The sequence below is a fragment of the Rhodamnia argentea genome, chromosome 11 (genome assembly GCF_020921035.1).
Source record: "Rhodamnia argentea isolate NSW1041297 chromosome 11, ASM2092103v1, whole genome shotgun sequence".
Lineage (NCBI taxonomy): Eukaryota > Viridiplantae > Streptophyta > Magnoliopsida > Myrtales > Myrtaceae > Rhodamnia > Rhodamnia argentea.
In genome coordinates this window covers 16,578,385-16,588,992 of record NC_063160.1, presented here as the reverse complement: position 1 = coordinate 16,588,992, position 10,608 = coordinate 16,578,385, and the positions used below count along the sequence as shown (strand labels likewise).

At 42.2% G+C, this 10,608-nt stretch overlaps 3 protein-coding genes across 3 annotated transcripts; 2 read left to right on the top strand and 1 right to left on the bottom strand.

Moving 5' to 3' along the window:
- Window positions 1–2,756: 2,756 nt before the first annotated feature.
- LOC125312957 (probable leucine-rich repeat receptor-like protein kinase At1g35710) lies at window positions 2,757–3,778 on the top strand. The gene is made up of 2 exons (XM_048273048.1): window positions 2,757–3,646; window positions 3,766–3,778. The coding sequence occupies exons 1-2, from the start codon at window positions 2,757–2,759 to the stop codon at window positions 3,776–3,778; spliced, it is 903 nt and encodes a 300-aa protein (XP_048129005.1).
- Window positions 3,775–6,275, bottom strand: LOC125312956. Its single transcript, XM_048273047.1, has 3 exons — window positions 6,143–6,275; window positions 4,965–6,029; window positions 3,775–4,613 (listed from the first exon to the last, which is right to left on the bottom strand). Exons 1-3 carry the CDS (start codon window positions 6,273–6,275, stop codon window positions 3,775–3,777), a joined length of 2,037 nt encoding a protein of 678 aa, XP_048129004.1.
- Window positions 6,276–6,566: 291 nt separating this feature from the next.
- Window positions 6,567–8,635, top strand: LOC115731710 (MDIS1-interacting receptor like kinase 2-like). Its single transcript, XM_030662385.2, has 2 exons — window positions 6,567–7,974; window positions 8,181–8,635. The coding sequence occupies exons 1-2, from the start codon at window positions 6,567–6,569 to the stop codon at window positions 8,633–8,635; spliced, it is 1,863 nt and encodes a 620-aa protein (XP_030518245.2).
- The last annotated feature ends 1,973 nt before the right edge of the window (window positions 8,636–10,608 follow it).

The window sequence follows — 10,608 nt, the reverse complement described above, 5'->3', positions numbered from 1 at the left end:
CTCCCCAAATTCTATCTTGAGGGTGGTTAGCGTTTTCTTTTTCTTCTTTTCTTTGGCTGGGTTGGAAAAGGTTAGGTTACTGCTCAAGTTGCCTGTACTTTTTGTGGAAATACATACAAGTTATAAAAATATTCTGGAAAGAAGGTCATGTGTATGATTTTTGTTCAATATGATTCCTGAACTACTAGTAAATGTTCACTACAGTCTTTTCGTTTGCTCAAACGACAAATCAGTCGTGAAAGTAGAAATTTAATGAGTCTCACTTATCTAGATGCGAGCTATGAGAACTTGTCTGAAAGAGTCCCCGTTGAACTTGGGGGGTTTGGTTGAGATGAGGCTAAAAGCTTAAACTCCTTCACTTGCCCCCGTCCCTCGTGGAGAACATGTCATAAATAAGTTTAAACTTATTCTCTCTACAAGGAATTAGGCGAGCATTGTTGTTTCCTCCATGTGCACAAAGACCATGACTTCCTGTGAACCCTTCTAACACGTACTAATCCAAAAATCAAAACGCGTGAAACCCCGCAACAGGCCATGGCTTCTTGAGTAGGCCCATGTCTAATCTATCGTCCACTTGTGATCTTACGGCCCCGAAGACCTCGACTTCTTGATAGAGTCGCACAAGTTCTATCCATACATTAATCCTGGCTTGAATTCTGATTGAATCATAAAATAGCGAAGTTTACAGATTCGAACGAGCCGAATTGCCAGAAAACTAGTGTCATGACTTCTAAAAACAAAACAGATCACCTGCGTTACATTAGTATTTTCCTCACTCGAAATTGCATTGCGACATTAATTTAATGTTAAATCAACCCACGTGGCTCTTTGAAAATTAATTTCACGTGGAAATTTCCAGCAAAAAAATAATAATAATAAGAACGCTACATAACTTTAAGTGATATGCTTATAACAATTATGACAATTGCTTGATCATTTGACAAGATTTGAAATGTTACGGTATCAAAATGAGCGTGCAAAAAAGTTAGAACGTTGTTAGTATCCTTGCACCTCCCTATTTAGATTATGCATGACCAACGAAACTCTTTGATTACAACAGGTCTCTCTCTCTGAACACTCGAGATTATTTGAAACTTTGTGAGCTAACACACTTTTCTTCAAAAAGAATAGAACTAATACCATTAAAAATTAACACTCCACGACACATTTACCTCCTGCTAATTTCCTTTGCTTCGTAAGTTGAAGGCATGTGAGTCACAAATAAAAAAAAAACGCTGAAAAATCGGTCCATGACCTTTCCCTTACAACGGGTTAGAAGTTTTTTTGGCCAAACATCACCGATGAAAGTGTCGTGAAGACGTTGACTTCCCGTGACCCGACGAACACGTACTGATCCAAAAGTCAACACGCCTGAAAACCCGAAAAGACCCTTGACTTCTTAAGAAGGCACATGTCTATTCTACCTGGTGTGATGGTCGTAAAATCAACAAACGAAGCCCCGACGACCTTGACTTCTCCGCGCTCGAATTGCAGACGTGCATTCTGCGTTTATGTTCTTCTTTTTATTTTGTTTTTTCTAATGTTTTGGATTCGTATACTGGTTTAAATTCTGATTGAATCACAAAACCGCGAAAGTTTGAGATTCGCATGAGCAGAATATTCTGCTTGCCGGAAAATTAGTGCCGTAAATTTTAAAAATTGATTGCTTAAGTTATTTAGGTGATTTTTTTCTTGCTTGAGGATCCACTGTGGCATTAATGTAGTATTAAATTCTCCAATGTGACTTGCGAGGAATTAATGACACATAGGAATTTCTGGCAACTTAAGGGTGAGTTTGGTAACATTTCCGTTCATAGAAACAATTTCCGTTCAGAAATAGTTTTTTCTATTTCTATACTGTGGATGAGTTTCTGAGCGAAAGAATGCGTTTTGTGACTGTACAAAATTTTTATTTCCATAATAGAAAAAAAATATAGAAATTTGTTTTGCACAAACCTAAAAATTTCCATTCACAATTTTTTTCATTTAATTGTAAAAATGTCAATAGAGACTTAACAATTCATGTTTGGATAAAATTGGACTTTTATACGAACTTAACCGATCAATTATATTTTAATATGGCCTCAGAGAATCCATCGTAATAGTTAGTAGGGGTGTCAAAAATACTGATGCCAGTCCTACCCCGGCCCGAAATTTTCAGGGTACAAAATCTGGCATGACAATAATTTATTTTAACGGACGTGACTAGCTAATAAGATAAAGTCCGCAATAAACCTCTAAATCACAACGTTTAGAGATCTTTTTGCCCCACGTGAAGGAATTGGGGCAAAATATGATGCGCTCTTGAAGAACCCGAACCCTAATTTCTCAAATAGGCGCAAAATCACCTTACCATACTTGCAATTGTGCGAAGAAACACGCAGGTCAACACCGGAGATTTCAGCTCCTATTCCATCGAAACTCCCACTTGAGCGTCGAAATTCCAGAGCAATTTATCTAAATAATATTCTTTCGAGCTGAACTTTTAGATTATGGAGGTGGACTGTGGCCCTTTTAATATTTTTTTTTTCAAATTGAAGCAACATGTGTTACACAACAAGATTCAAAATACAAAAAGTGCTACATTCAGAACGAGGTCATGTAATAATTAAAATTCACGGGAGACTTTGGTGATAGTGATTCGAGACTTGACTTCCATTCCAAGTCGTTATGTTGAATTGCTCTCCAGAAAGTTGTTGCCCTTCTATATATTATTACAGCAAAAAGAAGAGGTCCTCTCTCTCTCTCTCTAAAGCATGAAGATATACCACATGATTCATTTGAATCCTGTAAGCAGACCCATCAGCTCGCATGTTGGCAAGCCGATGACCGCAGCGATATGGATCCTTATTGCGCTAGCTCTCTCCTACAGCTACCCTGCCATTGCCACCGGAACAGAGGCAGACGCTCTTCGTCGCAGTGGATGGTGGATTGATGCCATCACGAGCAACACTTCCGCGTCACATTGCACGTGGCCCGGCATTTCGTGCGACCATTCTGGTAGCGTCGCTGAAATAAACATACCACTGGGAAACTGCTATGGCTGCTGGCTCAGAAGTAATTTGAGCAGCATGAATTTCTCCCTGCTCCCGAATCTCGCCTCTCTTCAGGTGCCTAATAATTTCCTCGTCGGCATCATTCCCCTTCAAATATGTGCAGTCCCAAAGCTCAGGCACCTCAACTTGTCGGAAAATTACCTAACCGGTGAGTTACCTCTTTGTCTACAAAACCTCACCTTGCTAGAAGTTGTTGACATTCATAATAATCAAATCACTAGTCCTATCCCTCGTGAATTGGGAAATCTGAAGAAGCTTATTCACCTAGATCTTAGCTTCAATTTCCTTGGTGGCCCTATCCCTCCGGCTCTCGCGAATTTGAGGAACTTGACTAATCTCTATTTGCAAGGAAATGCCTTCAATGGATCTATTCCTCATGAATTGGGAAATCTGAAGAAGCTGATTCACCTAGATCTTAGCTTCAATTCCCTTGATGGCCCTATCCCTCCGGCTCTCGCGAATTTGAGGAACTTGACTAATCTCTATTTGCAAGGAAATGCCTTCAATGGATCTATTCCTCCCGGAATAGGGAACTTGAGAAAATTGGCATATCTGAGTATGGAAGAGAACAAATTCACTGGATGTATCCAGTCCGAAATAGGTAATTTGAAGAGTCTCACTCATCTAGATTTGAGCTTGAACATCTTCTCCGGAAATATCCCTCATGAACTTGAAGATTTGGTCATGTTTTTTTTTTTTGGTCGTAAAGATGTATATATTAAGAGAAACTAGTTCCAAATGTACAAGTTGGGTGGGCTTCAGAGCAGAGAAGAGCCGAAAGAACAACTGGTAGGGAGGTGGGCCAGTCAGAGGGGAGTTCATTCCTACGCTGGGCTTGGCAGAGCCAATCCGCAGTCTTATTAGCCTCCCTGGGACAAAAGCAAAATGAAAACATGTGTGCAGCCCGATCCAGTTCGCAGCAACAGTCCAGCAAAATAGGGGTAGAACTCCACGAAGAAGATTGCTGTGGAATTGAAGAGGGTTGAGCAAAATGGTGCGATAACAACCATTGTTGTAGGCTGGTAAGATCCTCAATCACATTTCTGCAATCAGATTCGATGACAACAGTGAGTGCTGTTCTGAGGTCGACGTCATTGTGGGTGAGACGATCTACAGCAAATCTAATAGCCTTTTGACATGCAAAGGCCTCAACCTGTTCGGAATCAGCGGCCTGGACAGATTGCGCAAAACCATCGATGCATCGGCCCCGAGAATCGCGAAGGATGCCAGCAATGACACCAGTAGCTTGTCCCGAGATGAAAGAACCATCAACATTGAGTTTCGGGGTTCCAGGAGGTGGCGGCTGCCATCGGAGAGGTCGGGATTCTGTATTGCCGTTCTGTTGTTGCTTATGCTGCGCTGGTGATATATTTGCATTCCAACGTGTGAAATTAAGGTGATTTGCTAGCGCAATGTTTACAACATGCCATGGATCAGGGTGCCGTTGCCGGAAAACTAGGCCGTTTCTAGCCTTCCATATTTGCCAGAGTAGGTGAACGATCGGCGGGGCGGACGGGACTCGTACTTTGAACTGCGTGGAAGGCACCTGCTGCTGACCTGCCAGTAAGGGAAACAACCATTCATCGATTCTGGTTATTTGATGCGGTTGGATTTTCATATGAATATGATTATGGTTCCAAACGTCCGCAGTCCAAGGGCAGAGTAAAAATAAATGCTCAAGCGTCTCCGGGGATTGGTGGCAAATAGAACAACTCGAGTCAGTTATGACCTTTCTGTCAGCTAAATTCACCGCTGAAGGAATTGCATTTTGACATAACCGCCAAACGAAGTGCCTCAGCTTTGTTGGGACTTGTAACCTCCAGATGAGTTGCCATAATTTAGAGGGGTGACGGTATGATGAGGATGGATCTTTTATGGACTGTTGTGTGGAGGCTATACGAAACTGACGGTAGGCTGTTTTGACCGAATACTGTCCACTAGTAGCAGGAGCCCATACCAAGCGATCTTCTGGGATTAACGGGGTAAGCGGGATGGCAAGTATATGCTGCACAATCTGGGGTGTAAAACAAGCACGAAGTAAGGGTACATCCCATTGGAAGGATGGAGTAATCAAACCAGCGACCATCAGGGGCTCTTCTGGTTGCTTCTGTCCACCGATAGAGCCAGAAGGTAGCCAACTATGGGAGCGAACATTAATACGTTCTCCATTTCCTACTTGCCATCTCACAAAGGGTGCAATGGAATCTCGCCCTGCCAATACACTTTGCCATCCCCATGATGGCCTGGCACCCTTTTTTGCTTCCCAAAAGTTAGCTCGAGGGAAATACAGACCCTTAAAAATAGTAGCCCATAGGCTAGAAGGTTGCTCATGAAGACGCCAAGCTGTCTTGCCTAACATTGCCATGTTGAAATCTCGAAGATCCCGAAAGCCCAATCCTCCTTCCTGCTTGTGTTGTTTCAGAATGTCCCAATTTCTCCAATGAAGTCCTCGGGTATCGCTACTATTCCACCAAAAAGCTGCAACTCTTCGTTCAATAGCCCGGCAGACTGAAATAGGTACCTTGAAAACAGTCATTGCATATTGAGGAATCGCCTGGACCACAGCCTTGATCAAGATTTCTTTTCCTCCCATTGAAAACAACTTCTCTTTCCACCCCTCCAGTTTGCGATGAACTCGTGCTAAGATCCATGAGAAAAGCTGGCGCTTGGTTTGACCCCAGTCTGAGGGGAGACCGAGATACTGTCCTGTCTTTTTCAACTCCGGTACTCGCAACTCCGCCGCAAGTGTATTCCGTAAAGATTGAGGGCAGCCGCTACTGAAATAAATCCCAGATTTGTTGAGGTTAATAGCCTGGCCAGAGGCGTAACAATACTGGTTCAGAATCTGATTCAAACATTGGCAATCTGATAGCGTGCCATCTAGGAAGAATATAGAGTCGTCTGCAAACAGCAAGTGTGATAGTTTTGGGCAATGGCGGTTGAGTTGAATACCTTTGAAGCTTCCTGCCTGTACTGCCGCAGTTAACATAGTAGACAAGACATTCGATACAAGGATAAATAAGTAGGGGGAGAGTGGATCCCCCTGTCGTAAGCCCCTGGACGGAGTGAAAAAGGAAGAGGAGTACCATTGAACTTGATGCCGTAAGAGACCGACCTCACACAAGACATAATGCAAGTCACCCAGTGAGTATCAAAGCCCATGCAGAGAAGACAATCTTGTAAGAAGTCCCACTCGATACGGTCGTAGGCTTTGCGCATGTCTAGTTTTAAGATGGCTTGGAATCTCTTTTTTCTTGTGCGAACCCGGAGCTGATGCAAAACCTCTTGGACAACTAGGATGTTATCTTGAATTTGCCTACCTGCAACAAAGGCACTCTGTTCACGAGCCACAAGGTCCGGTAGGAACTGTTAGGCTATCTCAATCTTGCGAAAAATTCTCTTCAAGGCTCAGTTCCCAATTTCAGAAAGCTTTCCAACTTGGATTACATCGACTTATCGTACAATCATCTCACGGGAAAAGTTCCAAGAAATCTGTTCGACGTTGGTTATATGAATTTGGAAGGCAATGAAGGTTTGGAATATGCTGCCATGGAAACAGAGGCAAATGCTCTTCGTCGCAGTGGGTGGTGGCCTGACTTCCTTAAAAACAACGGTTCTTTAGCACATTGCATGTGGCCTGGCATTTCATGCGATGATTCTGGAAGCATTGTCAATATAAACATAACACAACAAGGCCAATATGGCTACGATTTAGAATGGGATTTCAGCAGCATGGATTTCTCTCTGCTCTCAAATCTGGTCTTTCTTGGACTGCATGATAGTTACTTGACTAATATCTTTCCCCTTCAAATATGTGCACTCCCAAAGCTCAGGCACCTCAACTTGTCTCACAATTACATAACTGGTGAGTTCCCTCTTTGTCTCCAATACCTCACCACGTTGGAAGTAATTGACATTCATAGTAATAGAATCGATGGTCCTATCCCTCCCGAATTGGGAAATCTAAAGAGTTTGATCCACCTGGATCTGAGTCTCAATATGCTTTGGGGGACAATCCCTCCGACTCTTGGTCATATAGATTACATTGACTTGTCGTATAATGATCTCACGGGAAAAATGCCAAAAAATCTGGCCCATGTTCCTTATGGATCTTTCGTAGGCAATGAAGGTTTGCAAACGATTGATGGTTCGAGAAGAATGTCGAGGGTTGATGGTTCCAAAAGAAAGTCGAGGGCTGTACTTATGGTGGTACTTATACCAGTGATGGTTATATCATTCATTTTCTGTTTGGTTTTGGGGAATTTGATCATATTTCGGCGTAGAATGAAGAGCATGCAATCAGAGACAGTAGAAAAAAATGGAGATTTCTTGTCAATATGGAATTATGATGGGAGAATTGCATATGAAGATATAATCAATGCAACGGAAGACTTTGACATCAAATATTGCATTGGAACTGGTGGATACGGTAGTGTCTATAGAGCACAACTACCCAATGGGAAAATCTTTGCATTGAAAAAACTTCACCGTCTTGAAACAGAGGATCCATCTTTGGACAAGAGCTTCCGAAATGAAGTGAGGCACTTAACAGAAGTACGACATAGAAGCATAATTAAGCTCCATGGTTTTTGCTTACACAAGCGATGCATGTTCTTGATTTATGAGTACATGGAAAGGGGAAGTCTATTCTGTGTTTTGAGAGGTGACGTTGAAGCGGTGGACCTAGACTGGTCTAAAAGACTCCAGATTGTCCGGGATATGGCGCATGCTTTGTCTTACATGCACCATGATTGTGCTCGGCCAATTGTTCATCGAGACATATCTAGCAACAATGTTTTGCTCAACAACAAAATGCAGGCATTCCTATCGATTTTCGGCACAGCAAGACTAGTAGAACCTAATTTCTCATCTAATCTCATTGCAAATATCGCAGGTACTCGTGGATATATAGCACCAGGTGAGCAACAATCCTCTGCACATTTCTAGAATGTTATTACTAGATGCACATAGGTAGATTTATATTCTATATGCCCATGTATGTGGTTAACAACACCATTGATGCTTCATCATGCTAACAAATATGTCGTTTGATAGTACACTAGCTAACATTGAAAACTTGGTTTCAAGCCTCACCTAATTATGATTTTTTTGACCTTAAATTAGAGCTCGCTTACACTTTGGTCATCAATGAGAAATGCGACGTATATAGCTTTGGAATGGTAGCAATGGAAACAATAATGGGTGAGCATCCAGGTGAGATCATCTTAATGTTGCCGACACTCGTCACAGAAGATGTTATGCTACACCAAATATTGGACCCGCGCTTGCTAATCCCAAGAGAGAATTCCGTCGCAAGAAGTATCGTTCTAGTAGTTTCTTTGGCGCTTGCTTGCTTGAGTAGTGATCCAAAGTCACGGCCCACGATGAAACAAGTTTCGGAAGCTTTTCTAGCTCCAAAACTAGTGTTGGCCAAGCCCTTCCATTCAATCTCACTCGCTCAGCTCCAGGGAAATAATCGAGGAGTTTGGTGCGAAGGTGGATCAACGGAAAATTCGTCAGGCCAGCAAGAAGAGCAGTCGGTTGATAAAATGATGATGCAAATTGGTGAACGTGGTTGAGGGCATGAAGTATGCGGCTTGAGCAAATTTTTTTAGTCATGTCAAACTTTTCTTTATGCTAAGCTAGGCAAAATCTTCCTAGGTAGCAATTACTAAGGAGTGAGAAACATATGTGGGACAGTCATTTATTTTTCGTCTTTTTACTATTATTTTTGGTCATTTTAGTCAGGTCGGTGTCACCATGAATGTTTGGCTTGCTAAGGAAATTCACTACGTATTTGCAGGATCGTTTCTCTTTAGTTGAAGGAAAATTTCGAAAATTGACGTTTCCTTCACGTTGGCTAAAGATCAGACATGACAGAAACGACAAACGACCAAGACCTCTCTTGAGCGTGTAGACGTACGTGAAAACGAAACTCGATGACCTTAGAGACTTTGGTGTTAGAAATTAAACCAAATTCATGTATATCAACTTCCAAGACGCATGTACCAGCTTGTGCATGTACCGAGACCTATCTTTATTAGTTGAGTGTTTCAAGAGTCTTTTTGTATTTCGATGCGTAGTAAATGCTATGTATATACATCATGACTGTTCATGTGTCTAGTGTAGATCAAGAGTCGTGTTTTAAACCTATAAATAGGGGTGTCTTGTAACCATTTCAATGTGGGTGAATCGATTGTGAATACAGTATATTGAAAAGCCACCTTTCGTCTCCTCTTCCTTGTGTGAACAAAGCTCCCTTGTGAGTGCTTGTTGAGTGCTCCACGATCGATTTCTCCCAACAAATTGGTATCAGAGCTTCATGGTTTCGTGATTATGGCATCAACAAGTAACCTTCATTTTCGGTATCCAGTCCTCACCAAAGAAAACTATGGCAAGTGGGCTTCTAGAATGAAAGCCATACTCGGTGCCCATAGTGTGTGGGATCTCGTCAACAATGGCTATGATGAGCCGGATGAAGATGTTGCGTTGACTCAAACTCGGAGGAATGCGTTGGAGAAGACTCGTTCGAAAGATCAACTCGCATTGTCAATCATCTTTCAAGCCTTGGATGATTCCATGTTCGAAAAAGTCTCGAATGCTACCACTTCCAAGGAGGCATGGGAGATTCTTCAAACCACGCACCAAGGTGTTGAGAAAGCAAAGAAGATTCGTCTTCAAACTTTGAGAGGCGAATTCGAGGTAATTCGTATGAAAGAATCTGAGTCGATTTCTGATTATTTCACAAGAGTTTTAGCTATTGTAAATCGGATGAAAAGGAATGGCGAATATGTTCCCGATGTTCGTGTTGTCGAAAAAATCCTGCGGTCATTGGATAAGAAGTTCGACCACATCGTCATTGCTATCGAGGAATCAAAAGATGTCGATTCTATGACGGTCGATGAGCTCATGGGTTCGTTACAAGCCCATGAAGAAAGACTGAAAAGGAACAAGTCCGAGCCGGTGGAGGAAGTACTCCAATCTCGATTGACTATCCGAGATGACAAAGGACAAAGAAGTGACCCTGTGCAAACTCGATGGGTCAATCAAGATCGTGAACAAGGACGCGGTAGAGGCGGTTTCCAAGGAAGAGGCCGTGGACGAAGCGGAGGAAATTTCGCCCGAAGCAATGAGTGCTTTCATAATCAAAGAAGTGCTCGTGGAAGAGGAAGAAACACAAATGCACGGTATGATAAATCAAAAGTTCGATGTTATCGTTGTAATAAATGTGGCCATTATGCTTATGAGTGTTGGCGAAAAGAAAGTGCGGCAGCAAATGAAAAGGCGAACTTGGTGAATGATGGTGATCAAGTTCTTATGCTGGCATTTAAAGAAAATGCTGATGAAAAAAATGATACGTGGTACTTGGACACTGGAGCAAGTAACCACATGTGCGGTCGAAAGGAGATATTCGTCGAAATGAATGAGACAGTCAAAGGGAAAGTCTCGTTCGGTGATAATTCCCAAATTCTTGTCGAAGGGAAAGGTATGATTCTAATTCATCTGAAGAATGGAACACGTCAGTTTATTACTAACGTGTATTATGTGCCGA